This window comes from Camellia sinensis, chromosome 13 (assembly GCF_055761805.1).
Source record: "Camellia sinensis isolate YWXY chromosome 13, ASM5576180v1, whole genome shotgun sequence".
Taxonomy (NCBI): Eukaryota; Viridiplantae; Streptophyta; class Magnoliopsida; order Ericales; family Theaceae; genus Camellia; species Camellia sinensis.
The window spans coordinates 114092659-114111150 of record NC_138973.1 but is presented as its reverse complement, the minus strand read 5'-3'; the positions used below and the strand labels follow the sequence as shown (position 1 = coordinate 114111150).

The window sequence follows — 18492 nt, the reverse complement described above, 5'->3', positions numbered from 1 at the left end:
AATTTAAAAGTTTGGGATGATTTGATATGTTGTTATAATTGAGTAGATATATATGAAAAAAAAATTATCGAAAAAAATAAAGGAAAGAGAAAAAATAATTGATTGATGTGCATGAGAGAAAAAGTGATTTTAAAATTTTTTTGAAAAAAATTACAAACCAAACAAAATTTCTAAAAAAAATTTCTAAAATCTTTTTTTCAAAGTCAAACCAAACAAGGCCTTAATTTTTTTGCAGTGTGTGCGTCCGTGCTTCGTACGTTTCTATCCTATATAAGATTGCAAGTGCATTTTCTACGCTTTTAAGGTCATATATAGATATTGAAAACACTCTCATCTCATTAAATAAAATAAAATAAAAAAGAAAAAAAATGCAGAGTGGGAAGTTCATTGTGTGCAGGAAATTCCAAGTAACCCTAATATCAGCAAGTGATCTTGAGGACGTTCGAAAAGTATTCAAAATGAAAGTCTATGCTAGGGTTTCAATTAACTCTCAAGCTGAGAAGAGAACTGAAGCAGACAAACACGGTGGGACGAGTCCGAAATGGTCGCACTCTGTGGAATACACCGTTGGCGAGTCCGCAGTTATACACCATGGCCTCATGCTCGTCATCAAGTTATATTGTAAGCGTAAGCTTGGCGACAAGTACATAGGAGAGGTACTGTTAGAGACTTATCTCATATTATTTGTCTAATAATGATATAGGAAAAAAGCTTTTTATTCACATCAGTCCGATGAACTTTATATTTACAGATGACCATCATCTAATGAGATGTCACCAACAATTTTTTTAAAATGACATATTTTTTGAAAAATTATTGGGTATTCTTGGAGTACTAATTAACATGTTGCATCACTTCACCTGTACCACCCACCACCATATCCACCAAGCACCACCATCCATGGCCTAAGGGCATGTTTGTTTGAGTGGACATGTGCTTGGGATTGGATTAATAATCCAATAAAATTATTAATCCGATATTTGGTTAAACAATTGAAGTAGGGACTAATTATTTTAAACTTAACTATTAGTTAAGATAGGATACATAATCCAACGGATTCATAATCCTAGGATTATTAGTCATGGGAATGCTAATCCAGTCCGCCCAAACAAACATGGCCTAAGTGTCTAACCGAGTCCATTTCACACACCTTTCGTATCTCATCACTTCCACATGCGACCAAGTTGCACATGCAAAACGTAGAGATTTGTCCCCTATGGTCGCCTTTACTAATTGCCAATTAATTTTGGATTAAATGCCACCAATAATCTACAGGTACACACATCAATCAAAGAGCTCTTCGATAGCTCGATCAAAAATGGAGGCAACTGCAGTGGAGAAATGACATGCCCGGTGCAGAAGGGTTCCGACGGTGTACAGGGAACGTTGACATTTTCATACAGGTTTGGAGACAGTTTGACTGTCAAAAGACCTCCCAAGTGGAAGAAGTTACTGCAATCTGGAGCTGCTGTGTTGCTACGCGTGACACTGATTTCAACAACTGGAGTGGATATGCAGATTGAAGAAATACCCATCTTCACTGATCCGGATGTCATTGAATGAATTGCAGAAATAAACACCACATATATACATATATATAGTGAGTCGTATTAAGGGTTCGTTTGGGAGGAAGATTGATTTTTTGATTTTTTTTGCTATTTTAACCTGGACGTTTGGGATGAGATTTTTTATTTTTTTGACTTTAGTGATAAAAAAAACTGTAATGATTATGAGTTTGATGTGATATTTTGTATTATTAGATTAAAAAGTCTATTTTATTTTTTTTGCGCCTTTTAGCCAAAAAGCTTGTGACTTTTTCTTTCCAAACGAAAGGCTAAGCCTATTGTGCAAGGTAGACCATGGAAGAACAAAGGGCAGCTGGAATGTATTATGTGGCTAAACATTTTCTGTCCCTAAATTTCACTGTTATCCGGATTGTAATATTGTAATATCTCTTAGACTAGAGATGATAATTTGAACCTGACCTAACGGGAATCCAGCCCTTCAATCTCGATTAAAACGATTTTTTCTCGAAAAATACTCCCGACTGGTTGGGGATGGTATTCAAAAATAAATCCCCGATAATTTTCGGGCCGGGGACGGTGATTGGTTTCCCAGTCCCGGCCCTGCCCCGTTTCTGCCCCGAATTGAAATTACTATTATACCCCTATATATGTGTGTGTGTGTGTGTGTGTGTGTGTGTTACTATTATGTTGCATGGAGTATTTTGTAGGAATAGACTCATGGAATATCTTTGAGAGATGCCTGTTGATTTTAGAAGTTAACTTAGCTAATAATGTTAGTTGTGCATGCTACTTTGCAAAATTCACAAGTGGGACTCTTTTTTTCTTTTTTTTTTTGTGGTGTGAGTGTTGTTTTGTATCTTGTTTGTCATGTTGTTGTTATTTTTATGTTTATGTTTGAACATTGCTGGATTATGCTTTTATATATATTATTTTTATTTGCCTCAAAAAAAAATGCTATATGCAAAATTCAAACAAAAAAAAAAAAAAAAAAAAGGACGAGGATTTTTCGGGGTCGGGAAAACCCGATCCCCATTAGGGAGCAGGGGCGGGGGGGGTGTTGGGTTCCCCGAAGGGGATCAAGATCGGGGCCGGGAGCGGGGATGGGAACGGAGAATTTTATACCTTCGGGGATCGGGGACGGGGAGTGTAATCCCTGGTCCCGTCCTGGCCTGTTGCCATTCCTATGTTAGACACGTTGATCAGAGCCTAACTGTTATACATTTGATCTATCGTTTATTTGTAATATTTTATAATTTTATATAATTATATGTGTTTTTATATATTTTAAGTGTTTGTATATAAATTGTTTTATAAATTATATTTTAATACAATTTATTTATGTATATTATATTAATAATATTATATAAATGCATATGATGGTAGAATGCCTTGGGATATATTCTGGTAGGTGTTAGAGAAGAAAAAAATGACAAAAAGTTACATTGATGTGATTAGGGATATGTATGAAGGTGTGGTGACTACTATTAGATCGCCTGCTGGATAGACGAGTGAATTTCCAATTACTATAGGGTTACACCAAGGATTAACCTTAAGTCTCTTTTTTTTCGCTTTAGCTATGAATGAGTTTTTTTTTTTTTTTTTTTTTGGATTGACAAAGAAAACTATATTGATAAAACACAACCGAATTACATCAATAAAGCGGAACTTAGAGCTAAAAGAAACTCCAACCTCCTAGTTTGTGAGAAACCAACGAATAAAGCAAAACAAAGACAAAAAGAACAGTAGAACAACAAAACAACTCTGTGTAAAACAGACCAACAAAACTGTAAAGCCCCAAAAATATTTCAACGTGAACTACCCACATTAATGGACATTCACTAGATAATAACAATAATCCTCACATCATTCCATATTTGATTAAAAGAGTTTAATACAAAAGTCTCACATGCAATATACATTCAACGAAATAAAAGAACACCTGAATCTATAGCATATGAAACATCTAGTTGCAAAAATAAATAAAATGCCCTTACGGGCTACAACTTCCGAGGCTAAAGCCTGGTTACACAAAAGTGGTCTCTCGGACCCATACCAAAAATAGCCCCTGGCTTTACAGATAATCACAACAAAATAAGAGCACACTACTCTTCTTAAAATATTTCCACGCCCTTAATTTGGCGGGAGCACCACATCTTTACCTGCACCAAAACCCATAGGGGTGAGCATAAAGCCCAGTAGAGAATCATTAACAAAGTATATACGTTTATGTAAGATGCGCAACATTTAATTCAATGAGATGCCATGCCATGTTCTTAAAAAAAAATGTAATTGTATGCCATGCTTATTAGAAAAATCATCAAGCTTTCAACAACATTTTTAATCTCATTGATTTCAACATCCAATTACTCAAAAGGGACGGTAAATACGACTCTAATAATCCCTAGGCTGGTGTCTGGAAGTAGACTATACAAGCACTACCAAACTGTCATTTTTACCGGTATTAATCGGAAGACTGGACACCTATCCACGCGACTTTCTGGTCTTTCACCATGGACACTCAGGCCAACTTATCAAGTTCAACTACACCCCCTATCTGGACTTACCAACATATTTACCCCTTTAACATTCCCATTAGTTCTCATTTCACAAGATGTATGTATAACTTTACACAAAGTGAATATTTCCAACTTCAATTCCAAGATGCAAATTACCTAATGAATGAAAATGCAATGCAATCATGTGTTCATGACCCATGGGTTTTCCTCAAATTTCAAGTTATTCCATCAACATTGTCAAGCCATTACATTTCTCATTTTCTCTTCTCGATGTCATATCATGATATAGTCTAAGATTTGCGATCATGGATCTTTATACAATAACGAAATTATCATTCATATAATTTCACATTCTAAATATCCCAAAGTCATACCAATGCTTGAAGACTAATCTCCATATACTACAATACTCATACATCATGAAACCAACATTGTACAATTTGTAATCACACACATATATATACATATATTTATATCTTGCCAACAAATCAAGTGAGATTTCCAACTCATGTGCAACTAGAGTCTTCATGACACAACACAAATAAGAAATTTTCACTCACTCTTTCATTAGTCACAAGAAAATCCCTTAATTTACCCAACACTCCCAAAACCCCCAAATTTCTAAGTTTTTCACAAAAACCCTAAAAATGCCCATCCCTTTTATGAAATCCTTTCATCAACCTCAATCTCAACCCATTTTGTTCAAAGTTTCAACAAAAAGCCCTTAAATGAACACAATATAATGTTTGATCTACAAATCATTCAATTTGTTGAACCACCAAGAACATTTTTGAAAATAAGAGGAGAAGTTCACCAAAATCAACAAATAAAATCCTATATAAACATATATATAACTCAAAGGAGAACCCTACCTCAAGCTCTTGATGAAGAGATGAAACCCTAGAGTTAGAAGGTGAGAGAGAGCCTTGGATTTTCCTCCACCCAATGAAGCCCTAGCTTTGAATCTTCAAGATCTTGGCCCAAGATTAGCAAAATCAAAGAGTTGTAGATGTTTTGACGTGTTTTCTAGAGAGAAGGGGAAGTAAATATGTTTTTAAAGAGAGAGAAGTATAAAAAAAATGAGACAGAATCAGTCCTCAAAGAGGAGAGAAAACAGAGCCCCGAATTTGCCCAGATTACCGCACATGCAGCACCCATTCCCGCACGTGCGGAGCCCCCTTCCCGCACGTGCGGCCTTCATCCCCACACGTGCCGAGCTCTTCCAACACCTTCTCCCGCACGTGCCGTTTAGGCAAAATGCTGGCCACCCAAAATCCCCTCTTCTCGCACATGCGGCTTGGCCTCCCGCACGTGCGGGGTGCGGCTCTGGGCCCCCGCACGTGCGGCCTTGCCCAGCAGCCCAGAAATTTCTCCACTTCACCCCCGGGCACTCCGGACCTGACCCCGCACCTCCTGAGACAAGAAACTTAAACACCGACCCACATGCAAGGACAAGAGTCTTAACTCATATATGATTTCCAAGGGTGCCAACCCAACAAGAACAAAAGAGAGCGAACCAAAAGAAGGAAAAGAAAGAGAGGGAAAAGGGTCCCAGTCATCACAAAAACAACTGTGTGGCAACACCTCTAATTGAAACAAAACAGCACCAAAATCTGAGCAAGCTTGCACCAAAATCTGAGCAAAACAGCAGAACAACAAAACAACTCTATAAAAAGCATACCAACAAAACAACTGTGTGGCAACACCTCTGATTGAAGCAAAACAACACAAAAATCTAAGCAAGCTTGCACCAAAATCTGAGCAAAACAGCAGAGCAACAAAACAACTCTGTGAAAAGCATACTAATAAAACAACTGTGTAGCAACATCTCTGATTGAAACAAAACACGAAAATCTGAGCAAGCTCTAGCCACAAAAAAGATAAGAAAGAGGAGAGCAGTAGCAGTAGCAATAGCAAACTGATCAAACAACAAAATAACTCTGAGAAAAACAGACCAATAGATAGAACCAAGACTATGTGGCAACACCTCTTATTGAAACACCAAAAACTAACAGCAACAGATAGCAAAATAAACAGCACCAAATTATGTGTAAGCTCCAACCATGTAAGAAATAAGAAGGATGAGAGCGGTAGCATTCAGGAAATTCAAGCTCTTCTCCTGATCTGACTCCATTTGAAAACCAGATCATCAACTGTGTAAGGGAAATTCTTAATGGAAGCTTTGAGCCAAAAGGCTGTTCTGAATTTGATGAGATCAAGTAGAGCAGATGAGTTGGGTTGAGCATTAGAAAATCTACATTCATTTATGTGCTTCCAAAGTGACCAAAGAACAATTAATGGAATGGTTCTCCAAATAGACAATTCAAGCTTCTTAAATTTACCACCCATCCACCAAGCAAGTAGACTATCAACTGATTTCGGAATACACCAATGAAATCCTCAATCTTCAATCACTGCAGACTAAATTAACCAAGAGAAGGGACAATGAATCAAGACATGAGTGGCAGATTCCAACTCAGAATTGCAGAATGAACAGAGGAATGAGGCATTGATGTCAAGAACACCAATCCTGAGAAGAAAGTCTGAGCATTTAATACAATTTTCCAAGCCAACCGACAAAAAAATGAAACTCTAAGGGGCAATACAGAGTTCTAGATAAACTTACAAGTTCTGATATGGGGACCAAGAAGAGAAGAGCTGTGAGAGTAAAGAACCGAGACAAAGAACTGGCCTATAGAAGTATTAGACCAGACCAGGCAGTCTGCAAAATCCATACACAGAGAAAGAGCTAAGGATAATACAACATTGAGTCTGGCTCCTTCAGCCAATTCCCAAGTATACAACTCTCTTCTATGTGGGAGATTCCAATCACTAGAGCTTGATTTTCTAACAAAGTATTGGTAGAAAGAACCTTCTTGATCAGTTGAAAGATTAAAAGGAATAGGAAAGCAGATTTCAGGTAGAGGGATACAACCCACCTGTCAGACTGAAAACTACTTCTGTGACCATTCCCCACTTTGATGATGCAATTGTCCAAAAAGAAATTGAAAATAGGCCTGTTAGAAGCTCCAATGGATAAGATGCCACTCCATGTTCTAGAGTGCTTGTAAGAGAACTTTATTGGAGGATGCCAATAATTTTCTTTAATCTTATATTTACTGCAAACAGCTCTCTTCCAGAGTGCATTGACTTGGATTCCGAATTTCTACCACCATTTGAGTAGTAAACAATCATTAACATTCCTGACCCTTTTGATGCCTAAACCCCCTTGATCAAGACTCATTGTGGCCTCCTCCCATTTCACTAAGTGAACTTTCCTTTTGAGATCACTACCACCCCATAAGAATGCAGCCTCAATCTTTCCTGTTTCTCTAGCCACTCCTTCTGGCATTTTAAATAAAGAAAGAAAGTAAACACATAAGCTAGACAGAGTAGATTTGATCAAAGTTAATCTATCTGCAAAGGATAGCAATTTTCTTTTCCACGTAGACAGCCTAGATTTGATTTTGTCAATAACAGCTTCCAAGTAGATTTTCTACCAAGATTAGCACCTAAAGATGGCCCTAGAAATTTTAGAAGAAGGCCCTGCACCTTGCAATTGAGAAGATTGGCAAAGAAAATCATAATATCTTCAGTCACACCAACACCACACATAACACTCTTGTGGTAGTTAATTTTGAGACCCGATAGTACTTCAAAGCATCTGAGAATTCTTTTAAGAGATGCCAATTGATCCCAAGTAGCTTCACAAAAGAGAATGGAATCATTGGCAAATTGCAAATGAGATATAAGAACATTATTAGTCCCAACTTCCACACCACTAAGAATACCAAGATTAAGTGCTCTAACTAGAAGAATGTTAAGCCCTTCAAACACTATGTTGAAAAGAAAAGATGAGAGTGGATAACCCTACCTAAGGCCTCTTTGGGGGGAGAATTCCTTAGCAGGTGACCCATTCACTAGAATGAAGATTCTTGCTATAGAAACACAAGCTTTTATCCAAGAAATCCATTTATCCCCAAAAGCCAAAACTGGTCATCAAAGAGAAAAGGAATTCCCAATTTACAGAATCAAATGCTTTCTCAAAGTCCAATTTAAGAATCAATCCTTGTTTGTTGGCCTTCTTCCAACCATCCACCACTTCATTAGCGATGAACACCCCATCAAGAATATTTCTCCCTCCTATGAATGCAGTCTGAGTTTCACCAATGATTGAGGGAAGCACTAATTTCAATCTGTGTGAGAGAACTTTGGCCAAGATTTTGTAGATGGATCACACTAGACTTATAAGTCTATAGTTAGATAAACCAACTGGATTTTCTAACTTGGGAATGAGAGTTATAAATGTGCTATACATGAGTTGACATGCAATATTTAGGATGATGTGCCATGATACATGTTTTTTGCAGATAATATCGTGTTAATGAATGAGACTAGAAAATGAGTTAACACTAAATTGAAAATTTAGAGCAAAACAATTGAATCTAAAGAATTTAAGATAAGCAAAACTAAGAAAGAGTATATATGGAGTGTAATTTTAGTAACAATCACAATGGAAGCTGAGGAGAAGTGAAGACTGATAACCAATAACTACCTTAGAATGAATATTTTCGCTATTTAGAATCGATTATCTCAACGACTAGGGAGATTGGAGTAGATGTGATCCACAGAATTAAGGCGTGGTGACTTAAGTAAAGGAGTGCGTCTGGTGTACTGTGCGATAAACAAGTACCTATTAGACTAAAAAGGAAGTTCTATAGAACAACTATTAGACTAGGGATGTTGTATGGGACAAAATGTTGGGCAACTAAAAAATAACATGTAAATAAAATGAGTATTGCTGAGATGAGGATGCTAATGTGGATGTATGGAAAGACTAGAAAATACAGAGTTGGGAATGTGTATATTCAAGAATGGGTGAGAGTAGTACCGATAGAAGATAAGTTGATAGAGAATAGATTAAGATGGTTTAGTCATACACAATAGAGACCAATAGAGGTAGTAGTAGTGAACAAATGTGATATAGTGACAGTAGATGGTAGTGTTAGGGAATGGGGTGGACCTAAATTGGCGTGGACTAATGTAGTAAATAGAGATATAAATCTCTTTAATTTGACTAATGAAATGACCTTGGATAGAATCGAGTGGAAAAGAAGGATTCATGCAGCTGACCCCATTTGATGAGACTTAAGGTTTGATTTGGTTTGATTTGATTTGATTTGATTATTAAAAATATTATATAAATAATAAATATAATAAACTAAATAAATAAGTAAAACGTGTCGGCAGCGAAATCCCACAGGCTTTACATATGTATATATATTATATTATATAATTATAAATATATTATTGTAATTAAAAAAAAACAAACAAAACATTAAATGGAGGAGTCAAATGTTCCATCCTATCTGTCAACCAATTTATATATTACAATATTATATTGGTCTTATTTGCAAGTTAAATGCCTATGAGAAAAACTTCTACAAACGAGCTCAAGAGGAGGAAGCTCAAAGAAGAAAAGAAAGAAAGGGATAGTGGGAGAGTTTAGGAGGTATATTTTTCAAAGTGGCAAGCTCCATGAGTATGTGAAACTAACTTTCTCGTCTTAGGGTTGAGATGAAATTCTGATCAAGTAATTGGGGTGAATTGTATTTAATTTTATAGTTTTGATTTAATTTAAATACTTTGTATAACGTTAAAAGATTTGTTTGTATAAGAAATGTTATTATATAATATTCGTTATACAAATGGTTTTCAGTGTTTGTGTAGTAAAATTGTTAGACGAGTCATGCCAAGTACGACGGGTGAGCTTAGTATAATTTATGAAGACAGTCCGTGCTAAGCGAAGATGATTCGTCCTTTCGGATTTTATTATGCAAAAATTATTTTTATAAAGTATCTAGGCTAAGATACATCATAATATCCAAATTAAAGATTTTCTACAAATTAATACAACAACTTCCAATTACGTGGTCAGTGGTGGATTCAAAATTCTAAAATATTTTTCTCCTCTGATTTCACTTAATTAATAGTTTAATTTTCACTCCAAAAGTTCACAACAACTCTGTTAAAATCCTAAATTTCTAAATTAAATTTATTTCTTATCTTTAGTCTATGCAGATCGACACCTGGCCTTGACCACTATTCTACGGAGTAGTAGTTGCTACTTGATTTTTAAATAAAATATTTTTGTGCGTAAACAACAACATCAATTTTTGGCACCGTTGCCGGGGACTAAGAATAGAATTATTTAATTTAGAGATTTAATTTTAAAAAAAACTTGATACCATGACATAGAAAGGAAATACCCATTCTGGACGTATAATTTGTGAATTACCTTTGCTGGATGTTTGTAGATTAATTACCTCTGCTGGACAAATAATATTTGGACTACTGCAAATAACTACTTTTTTAATTGGAGAGGTCTTGTAATCCTTTAAATTAGAGAGGTTTTATACCCCTTTTATTTTATCACACTTAAATTTATCGTAATTTTTTTTAGGGACAGTTGAACCGCCCGATCTATTGGGCTAATTCTTTTTCTTTTTGCAGGTTTTGGTTTCTGTTGCAAGTTTCAATAAAATTAAAAAAAAAAAGAAAAAGAGTGAATGAGTGTCTTGTATGAATGGTCGTCATTCTTGTGTTCCTAAATTGGTGTCATATGATCCTAAGCTAGAGCGGACCCTTAAGAATCTTCACAAATCTAAGCTGACTTATTTAGCAATGGATGAAGCAATTGAAGCCCAACCCATACCACTGAAGGCACATTTTACGCCTACTACACACACTTCACCATCGTTGCATCCAACTCCCAACAACCATTGCCACTTATTATGAGATTAAACCTAGTACCATTCAGATGCTTCCATCTTTTCATGGGCTTAGTAATGAGGATCCCTACAAACACCAAAATGAATTTTGAAAGATTTGCTCTACAATACAACTCGAAAACTTCATTGATAATGCCTTCAGGTTGAGATGTTCTCCTTTTTCACTCAAAGACAAGGTTAAGCACTAGCTAAATTCCTTGTTTGTAAATACCATCACAACCTGGGAACAAATGCGGAAAAAAATTGTGGAAAAGTACTTTCCCATTAGCAAGACCAATCAAATTAAGCAAGCCATCACCAATTTCTCTCAAATTGATGGTGAGCAATTCCATGAGACTTGGAAAAGATTTCAAGATTTACTTCACCAGTGTCCCCATCATTAGGTCCCTCAGTGGAAACTTGTTCACATTTTCTATTTTGGTTTGACAGAGCCACATCGGCAAATGGTTGATGCATCCTGTGGAGGGACTTTTATTACCAAAAGTGACATGGAAACTTAGGAATTGTTCGAAACTCTGGGTGAAAATTCCCCCACACCATGCCTCTACTTCTCATCATGAGAAACAACCAATCTCTGGTAGTACAAAGCAAGGAGGCTTATATGAGGTTGCATGTTGCTCAACAAGTTGAGAAACTGTCTTGAAAGATGGACAAACTGTTAGCATTAGGACACATTTCTTCACAGTCAGCACAACCTTCATATCAAGAGGCTTGGTCAATCTATTTTAGTCCTGTCCATGGTGTAAGTGAATATTCACTTACAAAACTGGGTTTTTATGGCATCGCATTAGGGGCATACAATCAATGTAAGTCGTAGTTTTTAATTTTTATGACTTTCTTTTTTTGCGTATCGTAAATAACATCCTAACGAAGACATGTCAATCGCCCACACCACTAATGCTAATAATGATAATTTTTTTACAGCTTGTAATGTTAATCATAAATAATGAAACTTTATATGACATGTATAAGGCATGTTGTTAATACATTAAATATCCACAACGCACATATGCCTGTCGTTGAAAATATTTCACTTAACACGACACTCAATTTCTATCGTGAAAGCTATGACCGAAAAAAGTAACGTCAAAATAAAAATAAAAAATTCAAGCGCCAAATGCCAAAACACATATTAAAAATATATATATGTCTATCAAAATACATTAACTTTTGGCTTCATCGAATCAAAAGGAAAATAGAAGGGTTCATCAAAAGGCATATGGAAGAGAGAGAGAGCGAGAGTGAGACAACGGCTGAAAGTTCCACCTCCGCCAACGCCACCTTTGCACAAGAGGGAGACAAATTAGTATTGGGACGTCAATCAGAATACCATCCAATCTTGTGAAGAGTCTGTGATTACATAACCAAAAAGCTCTGCTCTTGAATTTTTTGATATGTTGTTGTCTAATGCCCACCGTGAACGAATGAGGACAAAAAACAAATACAGAAAATCAAACACGATGCACAAAATTGCTTCATTCTTCTATTGCAGAAATCCCAATCTAGGTTTTTTTTTCCTCTCCTCTCAGCCTCCCTTTGTTTTGGAGTTGTTTATGTAAATCGTATATATGAATCGTATCTGTAATTGGGTTTTTCTTACAAAAAATAAAAATTGGAATCTCGATTTTTTTAAATAAATGTTTCCTCAGTTTGATCTGGGTTTTGCTTCATTTTTCGTCTTATCCCCAATTTTTGCTTTCCTTTCACATTAAGCATTGAATTTCACGTAGCTGAGTTTCTTTATGACTGTTATTCATACCTCCAACTCCATTATTGGGTTTCTTTACACTGTCATTTGCTTTTTGAAATCTTGATTTCTTTGAGCTTTAAAAAAAGGGAGGAGGAGAGGGGGGGGGGGAAGGAAAAAGAAAGAAAGAAAGGAAACAAATCTTGTGAGAATTTTATTTTTTATTTTTTGATTTGGAAGGATTTGGGCATACTGCTGCCCTTAGTGACAGCAGTTATTGCTACGCCTTTAAATGACCACGCGTTTTGGTCAGGCCATGACTTTTCTTCTTATTGACTTTTCCACGTTTTGGACAGCAGTTATATTTTCTTTTATAATTTTTTACAACTACTATACTAAGGCCAAGTTTGGGAAGACTAAAAAAGTGCACTTTTTGTCTTTTTGGACTAAAAAATTGAGGTTGAAAATATGGATGTTTGGGTTAACTTTTTGACTTTTTATTGAAAAATGTGTAATAAAAAATTGTAAAAATTGATTTGTAGGGAAAAATTTGAATTGGGAGTTGTGCAGCCGTAATTGTTGACTTTTGGTGAATAGTGTTAACTTTTTAGCTTTTTGAGTAACTTTTTGGCTTTTTGGTTTTTTTGGATCTTCCCAAACTTGGCCTAAATATTAAAAAAAATGAAATATAGAAAAGTTTTTGATTGTAGACGAAAAAAAACTCAAGTGTTAGAATTATGTCAATAGACACATCTGAATTTCCTCCGTTTTAGATTTGCCAACTTGCGATGACCACTGCTGCTAAACCAATTTCCCTATGTTTCTTTGACCTGTTTATATGTGTTGAGTTATTTCCTTTCTCCCTTGTGAAAGAGCATAGAATTGCCCAAATCACAAAATCTTGTATCCCTTTCCCCCATTTTTGTCTTGATTTGAATTTTTGGATTTAGTCATTTTATGTTTTGGTAAATTTTTTTCTTTGATTTGAAAAATTGATTGATTTTTGTGGGCTATGTTGTACATTAAGAGCTTTGTTTTTCTTCTTCAATCAAAAAACACAATTGAGTATGCATAGTAGTATTGTTGTGGTGCTAGTGCCTGTTGGATATTTATGTGCTTAGCATTGTTGTTGTTGTCTCTCTTTTTTTCTTTTTTTCTTTTTTCCCAAAGTATTTATATGTGTAGAATTCCACTAATTTTAGTACCAAACCAGAAAGTGATAGAACCCAAGCCAAAGTTAAAATAGGGCACCCAATCCTTAGCTACCTCTCTTTTTGGGTAATTTACCAAGAAAAAGAAGGGATAATGTTTTATGCTATTTGCATTTGCATAAATCTTGATTTCTTTATTTATTGGTGTATACTATTTGTATGTCAAACCTTATTACTCATTATCCAGATTGTTGCTCCGCATTTAGTTTTCTATTGAAGCATGTTAGGTTTTACAGTATTTGTACAATCTTGAATTTCTGAAATTATATGTAATTGTTTTGTTAAGTGCAACTATATTTCCCAGAATCAATATAAGGGACCCTTATAAACAACTTGGAATAAGTAGGGAAGCTTTTGAAGACGAAATCCAAGCTACTAAGAATTTCCTAATACAAAGATATGAGGGCATAAGCTGAGTGTTGATGCAATTGAATCAACCCATGATGGTGCACTCACAAGAAGATATTTCGATAAATTTTGTATGGTTTACAACTTAATGATAGTTTTTTTTTTAATTTTTAATTTTATTTTTTTTGGATGATTTAGAACATTTTGGACAGTTTAAAACTTAAGGATAACTTTTGATGTTTATAAACATAATATTTAGAACGTTTGGAATGTATAAATAGCTTTTGGATATTCAGAACTTATGGATAGTTTTTTTTGGATGTTTGAAACAATATTTTGGTGGTTGATTAATGCTTATATATATATACATATACATATACATGTACATATATATATATATATATATATGTTTGTGAAGCTTATTTGTATTGTTTTCTTAGATTGTACAGAACAGATGAAATAAATTCTGTTGAATTTTTTTTTAAAACAAATATACATAGTCTACGATATGCAAAAAATGCTATGAAACTTGGGCTGTCTATGATAGAAAAAATAGGCCATTTTATTAAATATTCAACGACTAGTAATGAACGTCGTGGTTTGCCCCTTGAATTAACGACGTGCAAAAGTAGCTATAGAAAAGTCAAACACGACGCACAAGATCCGCTGTTAAAGGATTTTTAGTGGCGTACTCTGACATGCCATTGAAGTGAATGACTTTCAATGAATGGTTATTATATGACTTTACATCGCATGTCGTAGAAAAGTCCTAGACCATGGCCAAAAATTGGAATGTCGTGAACCAATTTTCCCAAACTCTATTAAGTAAGCATAGATAGCAACTATAGGTTTCGTATCCACAGAGACTATTGTATAGTCCAATACTATATTAATTGTTAATTTCTCAATTAGTTTAATTGATGGTTGATGGTTTGTTCGCAAAAGTGCTTATAAAATCCTAATTGAAAAGGCAATGAAATGATAATGAATCAATTGGGATTGGGAACTCAGGGTTCGAATCCACCACTAGATTTGTACCCGGAATTATGAACTTGAATTATACAATGTGCTAGGTTTTATTCTTGGTAACCCCGTTTGACAAAACTCCTTTCAGTTGTATTTGTTTTCGCACCTTTTATTTCAGTGAGGCTATGAGTTTATTAGATGCGAATCCAACTCGAATCGTGCCTTTGTCAATTTCCATGGATCAAAACCAAGGTTGTAACAGGATCTAGTTTTCCAGATTTGACAATTTTGGTCGTCCCGCTCGAGCGGGGAAAGTGACGCTCGAGCAGGGATTGCAAGCTCACAGCATCTCTGCTTCGCCTGAAAAAGTATTGGATGGTGTGATTCGACGCTCGAGCGTGAAGCCTATTTGAATCACACAATTTTGAAACATCCGCTCGAGCGGACATTCCCACACTCAAGCGGACCGCGCGAACACAGATTCTTGGATTTCTATAAGGAATTGGTTTTCTTCCAAAACTAGGATTACTTTGGATGTCTATAAGGAATTGGTTTTCTTCAAAAACTAGGTTGACTTTGGTTTTCTATAAGTAGTTGGTTTTCTCCCAATACTTTGATAACTTCTCCAGATCTTCTCTTTGGATCTTAAGGTTTATATCTGGAGATATTTTGTTAGGTTTTCTTTGATGTTTTTATTGAGTATTCACCTCATGGTTTAAAAGAGAGTATATCAAAGGTTTTGTTTGTTATACAAAAGAGAGAGTTGTTCTTTGGTGGATTCTGGAGTGGCTCATTGTAAAGACAATTCTGAGGTGAAGACGGGGTTGGAAGAGGCACATAGAGGTTGGTTCAATTAGGCGTGGATTCGCTAGGTAATTGAGAGTATACCTGTGTAATTCCTTTAAATCTTCTTAGTGGATTGTTTTTGTGGCTGTTGCTCGTGGTTTTTTAATCACAGTTGGAGATGTCCAATTGTGGTTTTTCCACGTAAAATCGTTATGTTGATTTGTCTTTGATTGTTTGATTGGGATTGTTATATTCTGCTTAAAATTGGTACATAATCACAAATCAACATCTAGGGGATTTCTAGAATTTTCACAATGAATGAGTGAAACAAGCTAATTCCTCAACTACAAGTTGGGAATCGGAGAGAAAGATAAAATTATGTTTGAAGCACGAGCACGCACTATTTCAACCGTCATGGATTGTCCACTCTAAACTAGTCGTGGCACAATCAGTCTAGTCATAGCATAGTGTGTCTTGGGTTTCGCAAACAACACAATGAAAACATAGTAAAACATTCATTCTCAATCACAGAAATTGAATGAAGAGTGAAGCTAGAATAACATTGAATTAAAACTCAAAATTTTTACAACTATCTCACTCAACACATTACAAAATCAAATATTACAATTATGGTTAATTAGCTAGTGTTTCATCGATACCCTAAGAGAGATGCTCAACCACTCATGAAGAGGAAAGAAGATGAGATGGAAGTGGTGAAGATGGTAGGAGCCTCCATGGATGATCAAGCTTCTTTCCTTAGCCTTAGTCGTCTCTCTTTTAGTCTTAGAAAATTTCAGAACTCTAATCCCATCCATTTTTCTTCCTTTTATTCTCAAAAAAACACACTAGAAATTTTGCGCACGCTTCCTAAGGTGGGCCGCTCGAGCACCCAGATTGACTACTCGAGCGATGGTGGGACGCACATGCAATGAAGGATGGCTGTACATGCAGTGGACTGACAAGCGGCGAATTTCCATTGTTCAAGTGAAGGATCTACTTCTGTGCTACTTTTCGCCTGAGATTGCGTGTTGTTCACCAAACTTGCACAAGACCACGAAATGCATCATCTCTGCCAAATAACCATACTTTAAGGACTATAAATGTAATTTACATGGCCTCAATATGGTACCTTTCGGCCTACATCAGAACCCGAACAAAATGCGCCTAGATCTATAGGCTAAAAGTCCGTAAAATGGATTTATGGGCTGAGCTCCTTTTTTTAATATGTACTATATATAATTTATAATATTTGTAGTACAGATATCATAAATGTCATAACTATATGAATTTTAAACTATAATTAAAGAAAATACAATGAGTTATAACCAAATAATATTGAAAACATAATTAAAAACCTATTCGGTATATATAAGTATTATTTTTCCTTTTCTTAGGCGACACATTCTAAAGTCATACTTTTTTTATAAAAAAAACCACCTCAGCATACGTTTTCTATTTACATAAAAGTTATGCCGCTCTTATCTCTTTCTACTCTAACAAACCCACAAACCCATTACACTCACTTAACCAATTTTATGAGCACTCTATTTTTTGAGAAATACTTCTTTGACAAATCTAATTTGAGTTTTACATTAAATCTACCTACAACTTCTATATGAATTATACTTGAATTGTACAAAATCTTTCTTATATTATTTTATAAAATCACTACTCACAAGAGGAAATCAACAATAAATATATATTCAGAAACCGTTTTAGATTCTGTATTCAGTTACTTCTTCAATTGTTGTAAGTTCTTCAACATCCCTTTTGGTTTTTGGTTTTTGGTTTTTTGTATTTGGTTCACCGAATGTGAAGATTGCTAATTTTTTTTTTATATTAAAAATTGTGTTTTACTTTAAATTTTTTTCTCTCTCCTATGTGGTGCATCTCTCCTCTCTTCACTTTTAATTTTCTAATTATTATTTTTAATATCAAAATTAGTGCTTCTTTTGCTATGTTGTAATTCAATATCATACAAAATCATTATATCTATTTATTTAAATTACACTTTTGAAATACAATAGAGCTAAAATTATCAAAATAAGTGTTTCTTTTACTATGTTATAATTTAATATCGTATAAAAGTATTATATATACGTGTATATATATATATATAAAGTTAGATTTTTTATAGCACGGTAGGGTTAAATTATTAAAATACACATAAATAATATATTTAAAATTATTAGATATTTATTTAAATAACACTTTTATAAAATGGTAGGGCTAAGATTATCAAAATAAATAGTAAGTATTATTCTTTAATTTTAAGGGAAAATTATTTATAATGCCTGTTAGGGAGACTTATGCTACATATGGTCCTACTAAAAAACTTATGTTTCTATAAGTCCTGTGTAAAGTTTGTTGACACATTTACCCTCAATATTATTTGTTAATATCATAAATAATGGTAAAACCATATATAGGAAATTGAATGTTACCATAGATTAAGTTTGCGAAACGTAACGTGACACCTATATAAACGTAACGTAATGTGACCATATCAAATGGGACATTACATAAACGTAACGTGATGTGACACCTACATAAACGTAACGTGACACCTACATAAACGTAACGTAACGTGTCACATTACGTTTCGCAAACTTACTAGGTTTTTTATTTTTAAAATTGAATGTAAAAATGTTACTTGTTTGT

At 34.8% G+C, this 18492-nt stretch overlaps 1 protein-coding gene and 1 non-coding gene across 2 annotated transcripts; one reads left to right on the top strand and one right to left on the bottom strand.

Annotated features, from left to right (window-relative positions):
* The first annotated feature begins 302 nt into the window (after positions 1-302).
* LOC114319417 (protein SRC2 homolog) lies at positions 303-1781 on the top strand. The gene is made up of 2 exons (XM_028266426.2): positions 303-656; positions 1276-1781. Exons 1-2 carry the CDS (start codon positions 369-371, stop codon positions 1561-1563), a joined length of 576 nt encoding a protein of 191 aa, XP_028122227.2. The 5' UTR covers positions 303-368; the 3' UTR covers positions 1564-1781.
* A 9331-nt stretch (positions 1782-11112) lies between these two features.
* Positions 11113-11218, bottom strand: LOC145806569 (small nucleolar RNA R71). The gene has a single exon (XR_014349896.1). It is a non-coding gene; the product is annotated as a small nucleolar RNA R71 (small nucleolar RNA).
* Positions 11219-18492: the final 7274 nt, after the last annotated feature.

Bases quoted from the DNA above. Each gene is read 5' to 3' on its own strand.
- LOC114319417 (XM_028266426.2), top strand. From the start codon at position 369: ATGCAGAGTGGGAAGTTCATTGTGTGCAGGAAATTCCAAGTAACCCTA. The intron at 657-1,275 runs GTACTGTTAGAG...AATAATCTACAG, and splicing joins GCGACAAGTACATAGGAGAG to GTACACACATCAATCAAAGA.